The following is a 20544-nucleotide window of genomic DNA, read 5'->3' on the forward strand; positions in this document are numbered from 1 at the left end:
TATTTTAAGTCTTCTTGCCACTTCAACTGAAAATGTACACAATCGGGAGCATGAGTGTGTTTTCTTGGATTTTCCTATGGAATCCAGGATCTTCAAGGAGAGGCCCCTTATCATTTGCTGCATTTGAAGATTGCTGTGGAGAAGAAGAGATTCTTAGCCTCTGTAGAAGAATGCATGGCTGAGCTGGAGAGAGAGACCAAGCTGGTGCCCCAGGAAGGCAGTGAAAATATCATTAAGGAGCACAGGGTAGGTCTCCTGCCCTGAATGTGTAATCCTGGGGAGGCGCCTTGTTACTTAAAGGAGGGGCTCAGATTTTGCTTTGAGTATGAAAAAAAAATGTGTAATTACCTTACAACTGGTGGTCTACAGGACTCTCCCTTTAGTCTTTTTGTGAAATTTTAAGGTATTATATGACTCTCATGTGGATTCTAAAAACATTTATTGCTTATTAGATTTTCTTCAGTGACAAAGGTCCTCATCATCTCTGTGAGAAAAGGTTACAACTCATTGAAGAATTGTGTGGGAAACTCCCAGTCCGGGACCCAGTAAGGGAAACACCTGTAACCTGTCACACGGCCCTGAAAGAGCTCAGAGCTGCCATTGACTGCACCTATGCGAAGCTTGTGGATGACCCAGACAAGTGGAAGGACTACGCCAGCAGGTAGCCTTGGGGTTGTCTCCAGAGAAGGACCTAATCTATCTTGATTCTGTTACTTGAGAGACCATTATAGAACAAGAGATGACGAATGTTTTATTTCACACAATAAAGAAAATCAAATTGCGTTATCTGGCCCGTGTTCTTGTATAAAAATGCTTCAATTGGTAAAAAGAATGGGTTAGTTAGAAATAGGGTGAAGTGCTTTATGACACATGGGCCGGATGTTCTGTCTCTGAGGCCGATTTGGTCAGTCCTTTCCTCCCTCACAGGTGGCCTCCAGCCTCTTGGAGGCACCAGACCTTAGATGGCACCTTCCTTCCTCCAAGGGCTCAGGCCCTGAGACACATCTTTGTCCTCTGCTGAGGCCCCTTCATGTTTCTGAGCTTGGAGATGGACACCTCTACTCTGAGTGTCATGTAAAAGTTTCCAGAGAATTTGTTCATTGATTAGTTAATCCATTTGATTGTTATATTTCCAAGGGTAAATTCAAAATAGAAATCTAATCTAAAATCTAATCATCCTGAGAATTTTCTCCCTTAATTAGAAAATGCTTGCATTGTTTCAGATTTTCTGAGTTGTCATCTTGGATAGCTGCAAAGGAGACGCAGTTGAAGGCCTTCAAGGATAAGGCCATTGAGACTACCAACTACAGCGAGGTTAAACATGCCTCCGATGTAAGTTCTGATCCACTGTCTGCCACAGGATGATTTCCAGTAATAAATACAAAATATTAGACAATGTTGTCTTTCTTTCTTTCTAGGAAAAAAAATATTGGTTTTTCTGAAAATTATCTTAAAGATAAGTCTTCCCATATTACTATGGAGAACTGTGGGTTTTCTATTGAATCAACAGAAGCTTTGAGATCATGCTCAGCAGGGTCTCCAGTGCATCTTTAGCTAATGGGGACTGCTGAGCAGAACACTGCATGCATGCATGTGTAACAGCACAGATTTAAGAACTGACACAGAAAATAAGAAGGCTGTGTGCTTTTATGCAGTCCATCTTCAGCCATGCAAAATCACGGAAATGGGCAAGCTCTCCAAGTTTCCTTTCTTTATCATATTCAGGCTGGACAGTTTATTTCAGCCTTGGGCAGAGGTACAGCCTGCTAAACCCAGCCAGGGTGACAGAGCTTCAGGCCTCAAGACAGCTTTTTGCAAACGGCATCCATTCTCTTAGCTTGACTCTTCTACTTGCTATTGTGAAAACTCTTCCTTTTAAGCATTTTTAATCCTTGAATGTCATGTAATTTCCATTAAGAAGAGAATGAACCTTTGAGTTCTATTTTCTTTCTTATTAAATTATGTAGTTGCATCAAAACTAGAGCTGCTCAATAATGTCATGGTGTGCATATAGAAGATATCTATATTTTTCTGGTTGCTGTTATGACATACACAAAAAACTACATCTTAGAATGCAGGGATTGGAATTAACCATTTCCTGACTGGTATGCATTTGCCCTGGGAAAACCCTGGGACAGCGTGTTGGAGACCCCTGCCCTTGCACTACACCAAAGATTGTGGTGTAGGAGGGACAGACTGCCCAGTCACCATGCTGCTGGTCACCAACCCTGCAAGTGCAAAGCCCCAGAGTCTTTCCAGCATTGTCTTGGCTGATAAATGCTCCCTGCTTTGATTAGAGCTGTGATCCTTTGTATACCTCTTAATATTTGGTGTGTTAACTTCTAAAAGCTAAAAAAAATGAGAGAAAAAGTATAAGTTAATGAAGTTAAATCTTTAGAGCATCTATAACAATATTAAGTAACTAAACTCTTTGATAAAAGAAAACAGCTAATTAAATATGTTAGGAATATCATGCTTTTTCTTTTCTGCCATGTTCCTTCCAGATCACAGAAAGTAAAGTAACAAAGTATATATATTATAGTGCCTTATTTGGCTGTCTTGTTTTCTTCTATGGTAGTTTTAGGAGCATCTTTAGAATGCTTAGGAAATACTTGTATCTACCCAATCTAATTATGAAGATGATTTTGGGGGGTATAGTCAGAACTTATTTTACCCAGCAGTTATTGACATCGAAGAATGTTTCTTCTGTGGACTTTGGTTAAAAATTTGTGCTCAAAGCACAATAAGCAGGTGCTCCATCAGGGAGTGACTGTCTGGCTCTCTTATATCCACCCTACAAGACTTGGGTGGAGTCCTTTCCTGCTGACAATTGAGAATCACCATTGCACTTTGCTCACCAAAAGTGTTCTTTCATTCCAGGAGATCAGGAATGATGTTGCCAAAAAAGGGGAGACACTCAGCTGGCTGAAATCCAGGCTGAAAATTTTGATTGAAGTTTCTTCTGAGACTGAAGCACAAAAGCAAGGAGATGAGCTGGCAAAACTGTCTAGCTCTTTCAAGGCTCTCGTGGCTTTGCTGTCAGAGGTATGTCACTTTATCCACACTCTAAACAGAGTTCTGGGGGTAAGATACCTGGAGGGGTCTTGATAATAGCTTAGCAAGTAATTATATAAGTGAACTAGTTAAAACAGTTATAAACTAATTTAAATAGTGATCACATTTATTTATGAGAAGATTTTTTATGAGAAGATTTGGAGGAAAATTGGGGATATTTAAATTATGGTCAATGCCATTATTGGATATATTAGTTCAGATTAATGGAAAGGTTAATGTTTATCAGCCTACATTTTTTTTCTCTTACTAAGGCAGTTTATTTCTGCTCAGGGCTGAAATAAACTGTATATAAATTACAGTTATTTTATAGTCACTTTAAATTATATCATAAAGATTAGAAAAAAGGCTTAAGGGTCAGACAAATCCATGGCCACAGCTTCTGTCTGATGTCCTGCTTCCTATATAACCTTGAGTTTGTTATTTGATGTCTCTTGGCCCCAACTTTCTTACTTGTAAAACACTATTAAAAATACCCCAAAAGGGAGCCACAGGGATTAAATGCAATAATGTCTGCAGAGCATTCAGTGTAGAGCCTGGACAGAGTAAATGTTTGATGACCAGTAGCTGGTAATAATAAAATATCCAATGTTTAGTCAGCAGGTCAGGAAAATTCTCTGTTAGCCAAAGTCAGCTCATTTTAAGCTTAACAATAGGCATTCCAATGTCTGTATATATATAAACCCACCTACTTAATTTGTAGTTGGGTCTCTTCCACCCACGGTTGTTGTATAGTCCAATGTTTTTTGAGTGGGAAGATAATGTAAGGCAGTAAAGTAGAACAGGTGTTTACCAGTATTTCTTTTACATTATTTAAGTATAAACTTGCATAGAAAATTATCTGTTGGATGACTACAAAATGTCCACAAACTCTCTTATTCTGAAGATCTGGAATTCTCTACAGATTTCCTTAATAATTGGCACTAACTTCATAAATTTTAATCCATGTGGATAGTTCTGCTGGAGACTATAATGGGGAATTTACACAAGCCCCAAATACTTAGGATTGCTTATGACTTTAGTTTGATGTGAAGATTTTGATATATAAATTGTATCAAATTACAAATTTGATATAATTATAAAATTATAAATATATATAAATTACAGTTTTCTTAAGAATCTTGAACAAATTGAAAATAGCATTATTGAACGTAAGCTATTTCAACGCTTTGATTCAAAGCTTTGATGACCCATCTTCCATAGCAATGGACAAGTTTAGTTAGTTACCACTACCATACTCTAGGTGAAAATTTGACCCTTGCCCTCCTGCTCTTTCTTTAGTGAAGACAGCAAAAGGAACAACAGTTTAGAAAGTTAGAATATTGAAGGTGATCTTGGAGCCAAGATCTAACAGTGACTTTCAGTGACATCATGTGCTCCTCCCCCACAAAACATGTGGCGACCTTTAAAATTATTAATTGTTTTTTGTCAGATTTCATGAAGCAATTTGCTTTTTCCCCAAGTGTTCTCTTAGTGAAGTCCGTGGGACTTAGTGACAGGCCACCTCTAACGTCTGCTTGCACAGATGTTAATTCTTTGCACACTCATCTAGCTTAAGCTTCTGCATAATTTTTCTTAGCAATCTTTTTTCTACTTAATCACTTAGTGGAAACAAAAGAAGAATGGAGAAAAACACATTCTGATTAAGTAGACTTAAATAAGAAAATGGACTGGGCACAACCAGGTCCTTCCTTTGATAACAAACCACTTAATGTTTAAATTAATGCTGAACAGGAACATTTGCAATTGTCTGTGTAAGAAGGAAAGGCTGTGGGTGGATTCGTAGGGTGACATGAAGAGTCACTGCTCTCAACAGAGCTGATGATCTACGCTGAGATCTGGAGTTTGTGGCTCTCCCAGGTTCTCATTGCGGCTTGTTTAGAGAAGAGCATCCTCCAAGTGACCTTGGACAAACTCAGACCAGAGAGGGTCAAAGAAAAATAAAGAGGAGAAGAGAAAGACGAACTGGAAGGCTTCCATGGAAGACAGATGACCATCAACTCTGAAACCAGTGATCTATGTGAAGATGGAGAAAACAGAAGCTCTAGGTCAATCTAGGGAAAGCAGACATCAGACAGAAGAGGAAAGTTAAAACTCAGGAAAATGGCGAGGAAGGGAATTAGCTAACCAACAACAAAATTAGGAATTATATTTATGTTTTATTTAGAAATATTGGAGGTACATTTTTAACAAATACTCTTCAATTCTTTTTCTTCTCAACAATTGTTTTCTCATTTAATAAATAGGATGAACTCTATGTAAAGCAATGTTACAAATAGGTATTAGTCATGAGATTATAATTAGAGAGAACCGGCACATGATATGTTTAATGGATTGTTTTAGTATCCTGCTTTGACTGCTAAATACAAAGAAATTGTTTTTTTTTCTTCCTTTTTTTGTATTTAAATTAGGTTTTTAATATGGCAGAAAGCACCAAATCAACTGAAACTTGCAGTTTCTACAAGTGGCTATGTGGTTTAATAATAATTAAATAAGCTTCAAAATATGTGAAAGAATAAAATTAGGAATCTATGAATATATTTTTAGTTATTCTGACAGTATGTATACTCTTAAAATATGTAAAAATTCATGGAATTTAATTGGATTATTTTGATCAAAGGGTATGCACTTTAAATTATAAGATGAATAAATTCTGGAGATCCAGTGCCATATGATCACCATAGTTAATCATGTTATGTTATGCCCTTGAAATTTTCTAAGAGGATAAACCCAAAATGTTCTTTCACACACAGAAAACTAAATGTATGAGTTGGTAGATAGGTTAATTGGCTTGATTGGTGAAGTCATTTCTCAATGTGTACATTTATCAAGGAATCGCTTTGTACATAGTAGATATATGCTGTGTTAATTTGTTGATCATACTTCAAAATAGTATTACATGAATTTCACAAAGTAACCTAAGATTTACTCTACTTTTTTTAAAAATCTAGGTTGAAAAGATGTTAAGCAACTTTGGGGACTGTGTTCAGTACAAAGAAATTGTAAAAAGTTCCCTTGAAGAATTAATTTCTGGCTCTCAAGAAGTCCAGGAACAAGCTGAGAAGATCTTGGACACTGAAAATCTGTTTGAAGCACAGCAATTACTTCTTCATCACCAGGTAGAAATGCCCTCTAACCCTGCAGACCAGAGAGATAAATAAGAGTATGTCTTGGGCTAGGAGATGGGGAGAAGAAGGAAGGGAAGGAACCTGGCTGAATGGCTTTAACAATGCGGCACTTATGTTTTCTGTTCTCTCTGCTAAATGTTAGATAATTCAGAATATCCTCCAAGAAAATTCCTAGAAAGAATGATTTGATGACATCAAAAATTTCAAGGAATAGTGTGGAGAGTAAATTGATTTAGGTGCAAAAATTTACATGAAGCTGGCTAAATTGTACTTTTCATAATAGAAGAAATCACAGAGACACAAATTGCTTCAGATTTGAGATCACTATTCTCTTTTCATTATGTTAAAACAGGTCTTCATTTTACCACTTCAAACACGTTTTAGTTTAAATACATAATTTCTTTGAAGTATCAGACTTTTCAGGAGAATGTACACTTATAAAGAATCACAACTAGAAGTTAAGGAATCTAGTATGTATACTGATAATAAATATTGTGTGTGTACGGGGTGTGTGTGTGCTAGAGATTGAAGCCAGGGCCTCATGCCTGCTAAGCAGCCTTTCTACCACTGAACTATCCCCCCAGACTCTGACAATAAACAATCAACTTATTTCCTGACAGTCTGGTAGTGGACATTAAAATATACTCATAAATGGAATGTATTACTTGTCAAACTCAATATAAATGGAGATATGATTGATATAAATAAATACTTTATTCATAAAAATAAAATACTTAATGATAAATTTCCATATATACAAAAATGGAATTGATTAAAAGTATGTGTAAAATAGCAACCTCTAATCTTTATAAATTTATTTAATAATTATACAAAGCCTGAGACTAGAAAACAATGTTTTGTTTTACATTGTCTTCAATGTTGTAAAATTATTTGGTTTTCTGTTTACTTTAATTCAGAGAAAAGTAAGATTGCAGATATATATGTATAATATCAATATATGTATAATATACATATTAGTATTTTCAAGCTCTTCTCTTATTTCCAGAACCAGGTACTTGTTTCTGTGGGCAGGTATACTCAAGCTGTACACTTGAGATCTGTGTGCTATTCTGTTTGAGGATTATACGTCAGTGAAAAGTTTTCTTTTAAAGCACAACTTTCCTCAAAATATCTCAGCACATAAACTATTTATAATACACCCAGAAGGAAATATCTTAATATCTGCATTTTTACAGTATCAATGATAACAGAAGAATTGGAACTACAGGTTTTTCAGCTGAAAAGGATTAAGAGGAGTCATGACAAATGCACTGTTTAGCCACATTTTTTTCTGAAGTATTGCCCCAAATGTTAAATGTTGTCCAAATTTCACACAATTAAAACATAAAACCAAATTATTGCTATATTTACCATTAAAAACATAAAATATTTATGTAAAATGCCCACCTTAGTTTAACACAAAGCCCCCATTCTTACTGTTTTAACTGTTAAACTTCACTTTAAAACGGTGTAGGACTGTGCTGCACAAGGCCCTACTTTTCTGTACTTCTGATAAGTGTGGGTGCTGTGGCCCAGCTTAGCTTAGCTGCCGAGAGAGTGAATTTTACATCCATCTATTGAACAACTTCTTCCAGCAAAAGATGAAGATGATCTCAGCCAAGAAGAGGGACCTACAGCAGCAGATGGCGCAGACGCAGCAGACAGAAGGCGGGCTGGCTGGCCCTGGCCGGGAGGAGCTTCAGAAGCTAGAGAGCACCCTGGCCAGTGTGGAGCAGGGCAGGGAGAGGCAGGAACGCCGCATCCAGGTAGGGCCGGTCACTTGGGGCCATTTTGGTAGAGACCTAAGTTGTGTTGACGTCCAATTATGTCTCCTATCAGCAGGAGCAAACCTTTGCTTCTGCCTCTGATCCTCCAACATCTGTTAAATTCTTCACATGAACTGCCTCTTTGCATCAGCAGATCAGCCTTATGAGGCCTGAAGTCAGCACACTTTGCCAGTGTGGAAGAGTTTGTCGATACAGCAGTGAATGAAAATATGGCAGTTTCCTAAGAAGACTTTGGGGACTTGGCCCCATGTCACACAGCAGTGATCAATGATGAGCCAGGATTTGATCCACACCTGCCTGAATCCAACATCTGATTATATGTTTCACTCTTCAGGCAGTCCAGCAGCTACTCCTTTAAGCACCTCTATGCTTTATAGAGATGTAGACAGGTTCCCTTAAAAACAGTTTGAGGTTGTCACCTGCTCACTCCTCTTCCTCCCCACCTCACCCCCCTCCATCCTTCCTTTCTGCTAATGGGTAGGATGTTACAACTGATGGGAGACTCAGAAACCATCTAGTCTGTGTGCCCTGTTTCGATAAAGACCATGAGGCCCAGAAAAAAAAAATCTTACAGAAAACACTAGGATCCTCTTTTTTGCACGTGGTACAGATGCACTCTGCCACTGAGCTTCATCCTTTTTATTTTTTTATTTTGAGACACGGCCTTGCTAAGTTGCCCAGACTGGCCTGGAACTTGCCTTCTCCTCTCAAGTAGCTGGGATTACAGGTGTACCACCACACTGGGTTTGGAATCATCTTTACTCAGTGAGATTATGTGAAATTTAAACTGAAAATTCACTGGAAGTTGACAGTTTAGAGAATGAATGAAAATATAGCAATATTTTTCCAAACACTTTGGTAATATATGTATGTATTTTTTTGTTCGAATTTAAGGTCACCTTAAGGAAATGGGAGCGATTTGAGACAAACAAAGAGACAGTGGTCAGATACCTTTTTCAAACTGGTTCCAGCCATGAACGCTTCCTGAGTTTTAGCAGTTTGGAAAGCTTATCTTCAGAACTGGAACAGACAAAGGTATATCAATAGTACCACATGGTTCCTTGGTGCTCATTATTACAATGAACATACTATTTGTCCTCCATTATTTCTATTATTTATTATTATTTAACCAGTAGTTGTTATTTACTCTTTGACATATTGGGAAATTAAAATGTAAGTAGGATTTAAACATTAAGATCTAGGTGAAGTTTTTCAAGAAATTGAGAAATGGTTAATTCACTAACAGATATGTATATTTTTAAAATTATTGAGGCAATGATATTTGAATCTGAAATGCAAAGGGCAGGGGACCTTAGGAAAGCTGAGCTTGGAGCTTAGAACAGAGAGAAATTCCTAGGAAGGGAAACTGCATGGGGTGTCAGAGTGCTGGACACCAGGATCCTGTATGGTGAAGTAGATAAAGCAATGAGAATTTGCATAGCAAAACTGGGCAATATCATATAGTCCTAGAAGAGCTATAACTTTTTTCTCTAGGAAACATGGAGCTGGAGCCTTTGAAGATTTTTGAGAAAAAGTCACACAACCAGAGCTGTGCTTTAGGGAGATGAGTTTCTAAGTAGATAAAGAAAACTGATTGAAAGGGTGAAAGACTGGGATTCAGTTAGAAAGTTACTACATATGGGCACATGGGAGTTAGAATGGGAATTAAGGTGGTAGGGGCAGTGAATGCATGGGATCAGGTACACAAGATAAGGTGAAGTTGACACCAATGTAGAGAAAGTATCTCGATAGAGCAGAGGAAAAGAATATGAAGCACCAGGTTTGGGGCCTGACCAGATAACGAGAGCAAGTAGGGGAATTGGAAGGAGTGTTAGTGGGGCAAGATCCAACTCAATTTTGGGCACAGTGAGTTTGATATTCCAGCTGGGTATCAAAGAGAGCAGTTAGGAGTGTACTTAGTGTTTTTAACATAGAAGCACAAATACCTTGGGTATTTAGAGCAGGCCAATACATTCGCATGAAGCATTTAGAGGAGTCGTTCGGGCTTTTTTGGTTGCTACTATGCCAAGTTGAGGTTTATAGAAAGATAGGATTAAGGCTTCTCATTTAAGGTGGCTGCCATTTCCCCCAAAAGTGTGTTTCTTGTTTATATTGTTTCCCCCAAAAGTGTGTTTTCTTGTTTATCCTCTTGTGATAGTGTGAGGTGCAGTTGAGTGTGCAGTTCCTTTCCAAAATAAATATTTTTCTATGTCTTTGGAAAGAAGGAAGAGAAAGAGAGGAGGAGAAAGGATAAGAGAGGGAAAGGCTGAATTAATGAAACCATGGATTAGCCAGTGTATCAGGGAAAGACCTGGCGGCCATACTTTCCCAACCTTTAGCAAGGAAACCCCTGTGCTTCTGTTTTCTTAGGAAAAGCTTCTCTGTCTCATACTGCTAATTTTATGTCATTTCTCCTATTATTAATTTATTAAGGAGTGTGAAGTTTTATAAGGCCACAGACTCTTTCAATGCTTCAGTTTTCATTAGCCATTTAAAGAGAAAATTATTTAAAATTTATTTTAAAATTTCAATTACTTTATGTATCCAAATTGTATATTAGATGTCTTTTATAAACACAAAGATGCTTACTGGATTGATTTCCATAGGTGGTTCCCTCCAGGGAAATCCAGCCCTGTGACCACTTGTGTCATCCCCGTGGATCAGAAAAGTGCCTAAAGATGAAACACAGGCCATATTTTTAGTCTTATTATCAAAATTCTCCTTCATCCTCCGTGATCTTCCACAGTTTTGGAGTGATTTAATGTTTATTAAGTCTGTCATCTATGCGGGCCTAATCACTTGGTGATTCTTAAAACATTCCTGACAAACAGGCCTCATTATTAATCCTCTTGTATAAATAGGGATACCTAAGGCACAAAGTTGTCCCTGACCTCCTGATCACTAAGGAACATTAGGATTCAAACCCTAAAGATCTCTATCCAAAGCCTGCACTCTAAGGCACTATGTTACATTTTCATTCAAAAACCGAGTGGCTTCTCTATGTGTTTATGTCCTCTGCCAAAGGAGCGTGTGTAATCTGGGATAACTGTTCTCCTCTCCTTCTGTGCTCACTTTGCACTGATATTGCGACCTGTATTCTATGTGACAGTCCTGGAGTGGCTGTGCCCTCTAGGCCCCAGTGTATTGGAGGGTGTCCACAACAAGGTCAGATTGAATCTGCATTACAAGGCATGGCTTTATTGGTCAGGAGTTGAGAATTCAGAGTTTTTCAGGTCTCAGGGTCACTCAGCTAGTGAAGGACAGAACCTGGCTTCAACTGCACTTTCTCTGATGCAAATCATACTCTCCCCTTGCTTCCCACGACCACTCCTCTGCCTGCTTAGGACTTGGCAATGAGCCTTACAATGCTATTCCATTTTTGCTTCACATTTTTCTTATAGATGTCATTCTGCTCTTTGAATTTCTCTCCATTGTGTTTCCCTACACATAGTTTGCACAAAATACTCTAAGAACAAAATAAGCATTTTCAAACATTACTTTCCTTGGGTTCTTTCAGGCTTGGGGGACACTATTTTGTACCTCTGATTCTTTTCATGGGAATCGGAGATTATGCTGAGATTTTTAGACTTTACAATTGACTCTAAAATGACTGTGAGTTCACAGATGGTAATGGTGGGTTCTTTTAAGTATAGAATATAATGTTATGACATCAGCAAAAATCATATTTTAGGACACTATAAAGCTCTATTTCATAAGGAGGCGGTGCTTAGTCAATTTTATTCTCTTGAATTGCAGGCTACTTATGTGAAGTGACATTGTTATTTCTGTGAGGACAATACATCTTTTAAATAGGAAGCTTAAATAGTATTTAGTAGTAACTTTTTTCCACGTTTTTTATTGGTGCATTATGGTTGTAGGTAATGTGGGATTTGTTGTGTTGTAACTATCGTTTTATAATCATTCTGGGAGATGCTGGGTGAAAAATCTGACTTTTTACAAATATTTATGTTGGTTTTCTACATTACCTATTTAGGAAGGTAAGTTGATGATCAAAATTATAAAGCTCCTGTGAGTTTTTCTTACATGAGAAGAATTGAGACACTGATTTTCTTCATTCAAGATTATCACTGTATTTACCTTCTTTAATCTAGTATTCCACATTATTTACCTGACAAAATTCAGAAAACATCTAAAGTTTACCAGGGCCTCATGCATATTAAATTAACTTTTGAATTAAAATAGCTCAGAATCATTGAAAATCCCTGAATAGAATTAATAAACCATTTTCTTCAATTTTATATGAAGGACATAAAAATGATAATTGGTACCTGCCAGAGTGTAGGGTACTTAAAAATGAATTTGCTAATGGAATGCTGAGAGTACCCTTTCAAGACAAGCACAATCATCTGCATTTACATGGAAAAACAACCAGTGATTAGCACATCTGGGATTCTAGCCCAGATTTGAAGGGTTGAAAACTCACCTTCTTTCTGTCATGTTGCATATGCATTGGAAAAAAAATAAGATTTAACAGCATTGAGATCAGATTATATCTCTTTTCAGGGAACTAGTAAACAAAACTTTTCTGGTGTTTCTGGACAGGAAAGATCACTGGTATTCTGCGTTGTTTGAGATTTTCCTCAATTGTATTAACAAGTTATTATCTGTATGATTGAAGAACTGATCACTGTTGATCATTTTGTGAGCTGGCCTGTAATAAATCAACATACGTATGGATAAGTTAACTACTATAATATAGCTCAGAATTCTAAACAATAAGTCAAAGGAGGAAATAAGGGAGAAAAAATTTTCTAAGAGGACTGCTGGGTAACTGTGAAGATAGAACTGGTTGTTTATATAAAATAGAGAAAAAATAGTGAAGTGTCTAAATTGACCATTTAAAAATCAGTTTTATTGTTCAGAACAACATAAATCTATTTATGTATAAATCCTGCCAGCCAGCTGCCCCTCTATTCTGGGGAAGACTATGCACAATATTGCAATTTCCTTGAGGACAGGGTTAAAGAGTATAAAATGTGGACCTAATGGCTCTAATATCTTTCTCCTAGGAATTTTCTAAGCGGACAGAAAGTATTGCAATCCAGGCTGAGAACCTGGTTAAGGAAGCTTCAGAGATACCACTGGGGCCCAAGAATAAGCAATTGCTTCAGCAACAGGCTGCATCAATCAAAGAGCAGGTCAAAAAACTAGAAGACACGCTTGAAGAAGAGTATGTGCTTCACCAGTCCTAAGCTTTCTTCTCTGAGATAAAGCTTAATGCAGTCTTCCCTGTGTCTTGTTTTTAAAACCGTCTTTTAAGATCTCAAAGTGTCTGTGTATTTCAGCATGTCTTGAGATATGATTCACAGTTCAAAAGAAAGTATCCTCAACACAGGAACCAGTATCTGTAACAAAACAAAAATATGTAAGGGATGTGGCATTAACATCTTAAACTGATTTTGTTCACAAGAAAGCCATATTGATTCCATTCTGTGGCCTTTGTACATTGTAGACAAAATCTAGAGAAAATGCCAATATTTTACTTTTTTAAAACTCTATTATTCTGCTGTCACCAGTTAGAAGGAAGGGGAGATATTTCGGTAGTGTAGATCTAGGCCTAAACACACATCACATAGACCAAATGTCTCCAATTCAAAGCTCATAAGCTTACTTACAGTGCCTCGGGATTCAAATTGTCACTGTCTGACATGCTTTTTCAGAAATTAACTTTAAAAATCTATTTTATTTTTAAACATTAATGTTACTTTATGTGAAAAGAAACAAATAGCAGTTGAACCTATTAATATCCTGCTATAGATAACAACATATTTTTAAAAGTTTGCAGGGGATAAACTTATGAGGATATGTCCAATATTCCCCCAAATTATATGGCTAAATACTTCTGTGTAGTTTCAAATTAAGGACACATAATCTATTATTCTTAAGAAATAGGACATCTTTCTAAGGTGGATTTTAAATGTAAAAATTGTTTTTTTATAATATTAACACCTTGAAATTGACATTTTACATTTGCCCAAACTTTAAAAAATGATAAATATTTTATCTGAAACAAATATAACTTGAAACATTTTGAGGACTTTATATTAAATATCTTCCATCAAGTAATAGAAATAGTAAAACTTAGAGTTTACTAGAAAAGAAACTACTTCTATTAAGAATTCCCATTTGAATCTTATTTAAAATCTTGCAACATAACATAGTGTATATTTTCTATACTGCTAAGAGCATTAGGCATACCCAGGGAATAAATTTAAGATTGCAATACCATTTAATTTGACAATCAATGATGCCATTGCTTTTTTATTCATGTCTTCAAGTGCCTTTGGGTAAACAGGGATGTTATTTGCTTTTTTCTTTTTTTTTTAACCCAAGGACTTATAAATTCAATGATATGCTTTTAGTTTCCTACTCTTTTTTTTAATCTGAAAGCCATATTCACTTGGTTATATAGGTGTAGCTAATACAAATAAAATCTATAGTTGAAATCTTGTTACATATAACACTTATGTAGTCTAAAAGCAGGGTGCTCATGAAAAAGAGCTTATGAAAGTCTTTTAGAATTAGGACCATAAAACATGTATGAATCGCTGAAATCATTCTAGATTTTAAATCAAAAGGCGTAGCTGTAATAAAGGCAGCAGTTCCCGCCTGGCAGCAAGGGTTCAGACCACAAGTGCTACCTTGATTCATAGGACACATCTCCTAAAGATCTTTTAGTATAAAGCATTATGGTGGAATCTCTCCTTTACAGGAAAGAGGAACGTGTCCTTGAAAACAGGACTGTTAAAAAATGATGTACACTGGGATCATAGTTTATTGAAATAAGTCTTGGCAAGTGCTGGTCACATGCAGCATTTAATTAGATTATACCTGATTTGACCCCCTTGTACTCAGCAATATTTTGTTCAAAATGCGATTGCGTTTGTAGCAGCCTCGATGATGCCTCCTTAAGAGCTCATTCTCAGAAGAGATAGGAAGACTTGAGACCTGACTACTCAGATCAAGTGTACATTTTTTCCTCCTCAAATATTTCCAACTTTGAAATAGTCACAAATGTCTTCACTATCTTTTCACCTGGTGTTGTTGTTCTCTGTTAAAATATTACATTTTTTTTACTTAATTTGGTTAATTTTAGTATTAAAACCATGGAAATGGTGAAAAACAAGTGGGATCATTTTGGCAGTAATTTTGAGAACCTGTCCGTCTGGATAACTGAAAAAGAGAAAGAACTCAATGCCTTGGAAACTTCATCCTCTGCCATGGACATGCAGATCAGCCAAATTAAGGTGACCTGCTCGGATGTTACATTAATAATCTATGTCTAGCTTTTAAGATCTCTTTCTTACATTTATTTCACCAAAACCTATTTGGTCCTGAGACAAATTTTTCATTGCTCTGTGACTCAATTAAAATTAAGTTCACACAAAATGCCAACCAAGCTAAGAGATCTTGACTGACGCTGGGTAATACTTTATACATGGAATTGTGTATTAATATTGTCAGACCTATGCATTCAAAATCAATATTGTGTGCAATATCATTAAAATATTTTTATGGTTACATTATTCTTTTTCTTGATTTTGCATTAACCTCAATGGAGCGCTCTCTTGATTCTCTTATAAAATATGACGTGTATCCATCATCTACAATTACTTTTTAAGAACTACTTGGATTGTTGTAATTAGTATTAATGGTGTTTACCCTCACTGACCACAAGGGGGAGCTCAAAACACTACATTCTGTAGGTGAAGCAATCAGACCTGGTGGCTGTAATGTATTCCTTTATAACCTTGGGTGCGGATGGAGATGTTCTGTTACAGTAGCTCTCCAAGCTCCAAGATAAACATGTGATTAGATTATCATCAAACACTTCACTCAGTTTAAGAGAAATGAGCTGAAAGATGTGGGCTTGCAGTGCTCATTTATGGTTCTTTCTTTTATGTAACTCCACAACACACATTTTTAAAATTCAGGCACTTTTTATCTCATTTTATTTTTTTCTTTTTGGAATTGGAAAACGCTTTGAAGTTTCATTCTATTAAATATAGTAAAATAAATACCGAGGTGAGGAAACATTTCACACTATGGCTCAGAACAAGTTATTACCATGTGCAAGGTGGGAGGGTGCAATGTCACTTAGCTAAGATCACAGGTGGAACAAATCACCCCTGCTCATCGTACATCTTTTGCAATCAAGCACACATGGTGTGGCACACGCACAGCCTGCCGTGTCTTCTGTGGTGGATTAGAAAAAGAGCATATTACATTTAAGTAGTTCTGTCCCCAAAATTTCCCCTTTAAAAAATTAACAGATTTTTTATCCTTTTAATAATTCCTTCCTTGCTATTTTAATTTATATTCCAGAACTTATGAAATACATCAATGATCAAATATCATCTTGCTATTCTCCAGGAAAAATGAAAATTACATATTTTATTTTTAAATACATAAACAGTAACTTGTGGATTTTCTTACCATCAGACTAGAAATACATTTTAATATGTCCAAAATGGCATTTTGAAAATGACCTAAAATATATTTTAAAATGTCAATATCAGGAAAAAATATCTGCTACAAATAAGCAAAAATAGAGTGGAAAGATCTATGAAATTTGGCTTAATAGGCTCATATTCTGTTTCCCAACAGAAGGCTATACTATAGGAAATGATAAATAAATAATAAATGTAAAACTTGTTATAGTTTTCTCATCTTAAAATAATCTTAAGATTAAAATTAAGCATTTTTATTGCTGTGAAGATAAATGTTGTGAGCTGATTCGTGTTCATCATTCCACGCTGCTCCTGATATTGGTAAATGATAAGAACATATGCTAGATTCATCTTCCAACTTTTCTTGGATGGAATTTCTATTTATTACAATGTGATTGGTTTCCATTTATGATTTTGTTGTTGACATGGATTAGTCCAATAACTAAGAACTTTCTTAGTTCTTAAGCAAGTAGTGTTGTAAGCACCCAGAAGAATTATTAGTGCTTAGAGGACACTCAACACTTATTTGTTGAATTGATGAGTAAATTTTGTAAGATAATCTTAGAAATCAGCAAAAAGAAAGATTGCATTAATGCTCAAATATTTATTAGATATACCATACATATGAAAAATAAAATGAATAAATGGTGGTGCCTACCTGACAATCCTATGTAATTTATTTCTGATTGCCTCACTTAGAAATCACAAATTTATTCCCCTCCCCACCCCCCCATAACAGTATTTTCCATTTAAGTTATTTGTAATTGAAACTTGAGTTTTTGGGCATTATGTTTATTGGACAAGTGTGGCCCTTTTCCTCAGAGAAAGAAATTTCATTGTTTCACACATGAATAAGCCCAATGTTTATGAGAGACACCTTCCCCTGGGTCCATACACATATGCATGCACATTTTTAGTAGCCATTGGTACATTCTATGCATTGGGTTATATGTAAAATATCCTTTCTGCTTCAAATTAAAATGATAGTATGCAGTTTTTCCTGAAAAGAGTGCATAGCTTTTGAAGAAAGTGGTGGTTCTCATAGCAGCAGCAACAGCAGCCCATGGGAACTGATCACAAATCTTGGGTCCTTCTTAGCATGTCTGATCCCTGAGGATGGGAGTCAAGTGTCCTAATTCATTCTATATTTGGAAAACACGGGCATGCAACACAGGGGATAGATTAGGAAAGACTAGCTCCAAGTAGGAGTGCAATCAGAAAAACTTGGTGTTAGTAAATCATGAAATACTCAACAACATTTTAGAAAAAGTAATCGAATGCCAATATTAGTGTTCCTATGAATTCCTAGAACACATGGTTTCCCCAAATCAATTGATTTAAGTGCTTGATCAGTGAGTAAGCAGATAAGTCTCTGTGTGTTTGGAGATAGTGTAAAAGGTGCAGCGATATCCTCTTGCTAATCTCACTGCAAGCAGGAGCAGCATTTCTCTTTATTCCCTCTCCAGTGAACACAGCCACCACAGAGTGGTGTGTGCTGCAGACACTGTCTGTGTGCGCGTCCTCCTCAAATAGTCAGGAAGCAAGGTGCTGGTTCACCTCTCCAACCACCCCCTCCAAGCATGTTTAGATGTCGCTTAAGGAAATTTTCTATTTTTCCTTGTAGGTAATTTTATCGTCTCAGGAAGGCAAGTTTACTCAGTTGCATTGTCATTTTCTTTTTTTAAATATTAGGTGACAATCCAGGAGATTGAGAGTCAGATCAGCAGCATTACAGGGTTAGAAGAAGAAGCTCAGTCTTTTGCTCAGTTTATTACCACTGGGGAATCTGCTCGAATCAAAGCCAAGTTGACACAGATAAGAAGATACTGGGAAGAGCTCCGAGAGCATGCTCAGTGCCTTGAAGGAACAGTCCTGGGGCATTTGTCTCAGCAGCAAAAGTTTGAAGACGATCTTCAAAAGGTAAGAATACATGCAGGCTAAAGTTACACATTTTGCATTGCGTTTATAGAAAAATGAAGCAAAAACTCCTTAAATAGTGTAATGAAGAAAAAACAACTTTCCAATTGTCTACCAAGTTGTCAGGATTGTCAAGTTGTCAGTTATGAACTAAATTCACAATTGTTTATAAGGTATGTTTTTAAGTAAACATATATGTCTACACAAACATACACACACAGATATTTATATAGGTACAATGAGCCTGTAAATGTCACTATACATTATGTTCAGATCATCATTAAGGCTTAATTAGTTTCCTTTCAAATAATAGGACACATTGACTTTAGATTTTTAAAAATTCATTTGTTATCATATTGGAAGTTATCCATAGATGGTAGGTACGATACTGTCTCAGTAACTTTCTTTCTCAACTGCTTTCTCAATGTGTATTTTTCCCAACATTATTATATTTCACCTTTTTTTTTTTTTCAGATCCAGCAGTCTGTGTCTGAATTTGAAGACAAACTTAATGATCCAATTAAAATATGTTCTTCGGCTACAGAAACATACAGAGTTCTCCAAGAACATATGGTAAGAGCATGCATGCACAATTCTGCTGATTTATCCACTCTCAAATTTGATAACTCCAGCTTAAAAAGAAAACAGTAAATATTTTTAGGAGAGTTAAAAATGGAAAAATTATGTTAAGGAATAAGATATTAAATGTATCCACTTCATATAACACAAGAAATGTAAGTATGCCAGTAAATTTTCACTAAAATATATATAAAATGAATATTCAATTAAGAGATATTTCTCTTTTACTAAGATATTTCTCTTTTACTAATATTTTCAGATAATAGTTTTAATAAAACCTTTACTTCTTGCCAGCATTATAGAAAATCAAGTGTGCAAAAAGATGATATAGCATGTTACATGTAGTGATTATAAATTAAGAATTGAATTTAAAAGACTGACATATTTAGCATAAAATAAATGATTTTCATGTGCACCACAGATTTCATATTTCAACCTGTTATATTCAGGTGTTATACATATGTCCTCAGTGACCTGTTTCCAACAACTGGCTTTTAAAATCTGGTCTTTGCGGTGATCATTGTCAAATCTTTGGCAAGGCTACAAACATATGGCATTGGAAGGATTAGGGGTAAGGAGCAAAGAGGAAGATACATGTTCAAAGAAATGATAAAATGAAGCAGGTTAAGAATAAACAAAATACAAATATCATCCCTACTTCATATGCATGTGATCATATATATATATAAATATGGACAAGGAGCTGCAATGACAGAAAGCAAATGATTGACAAGGCACATCTGGAAAGGGGAGTGGGATTTATATTGTTTGATGTAATGAGAATGCATTTATAATACTTACCCAATTTTTAAAAATACTTAAAAATGACGAAAAGAAAATCCAATTTAATGAAATTACTCCAGTACACAACTAAATTGATAACAGAGTGCTGGAGAGGATGGCATTCTATTTTTTTCTAATACTTAGATTTCCTAAAGCAAGTTGGTTTTCTATTCTGTAAAATGAGAGATAATGAAAGGACATCCTCTTAGGGTTTTTAGGAAGATTAAATAAGTTAATACCTATAGTGTTCATAGCACAGCACACTATCTGTCCCATTCTGAGGTGTCTTATTATTATCACCATTGAATCCTAACATTCAGCCATAACTCTTTCTCTCTGTGTGTAGGGTATCTTTTTAAGTAAACATACTTGTCTACAAAAACAAATATCTGAAATACACACACACACACGCACACACACACACTCATATATATATATATGGAGTTTTACTATGTTGCCCAGGTTGGTCTCAAACTCCTTGGTTCAAGTGATCCTCCTGCCTCAACCTCCAGAGTAGCTGTTCACACTGGTTCACACTGTGCCTGGCTTCTTTCCATGTGTTTTTTTTTATGGATGATATAGCATGTTACATGTAGTGATTATAAATTAAGAATTGAATTTAAAAGACTGACATATTTAGCATAAAATAAATGATTTTCACAAACATTCTGAATTGTTGGGGAATGTGAAATTTATTCCAATCTATAGCAGCGCATTCTTATTAGAGAAAATCTCCTCCCACCTTTGACTTTGACATCCATGAAGTCACTCCCTCATTTTCACCAAGTCTTGCTGCAAATTATAGCA

The 20544-nt window shown here is 36.0% G+C and overlaps 1 protein-coding gene across 10 annotated transcripts in view; it reads left to right on the forward strand.

The window, feature by feature from the left end:
* Window positions 1–20544, forward strand: part of Syne1 (spectrin repeat containing nuclear envelope protein 1) — a 436344-nt gene that overhangs the window by 161674 nt on the left and 254126 nt on the right. For all 10 annotated transcript variants that reach the window (XM_071612898.1, XM_071612903.1, XM_071612905.1 and 7 more), the window contains 11 exons: window positions 88–246; window positions 453–661; window positions 1224–1332; window positions 2881–3045; window positions 6024–6191; window positions 7796–7966; window positions 8882–9022; window positions 13018–13178; window positions 15105–15255; window positions 18151–18378; window positions 18850–18948. In XM_071612898.1, coding sequence (XP_071468999.1) covers window positions 88–246; window positions 453–661; window positions 1224–1332; window positions 2881–3045; window positions 6024–6191; window positions 7796–7966; window positions 8882–9022; window positions 13018–13178; window positions 15105–15255; window positions 18151–18378; window positions 18850–18948 — 1761 coding nt within the window. The remainder of the gene's footprint in view (window positions 1–87; window positions 247–452; window positions 662–1223; window positions 1333–2880; window positions 3046–6023; window positions 6192–7795; window positions 7967–8881; window positions 9023–13017; window positions 13179–15104; window positions 15256–18150; window positions 18379–18849; window positions 18949–20544) is intronic.

This window comes from Marmota flaviventris, chromosome 6 (genome assembly GCF_047511675.1).
Source record: "Marmota flaviventris isolate mMarFla1 chromosome 6, mMarFla1.hap1, whole genome shotgun sequence".
NCBI classification, from domain to species: Eukaryota; Metazoa; Chordata; class Mammalia; order Rodentia; family Sciuridae; genus Marmota; species Marmota flaviventris.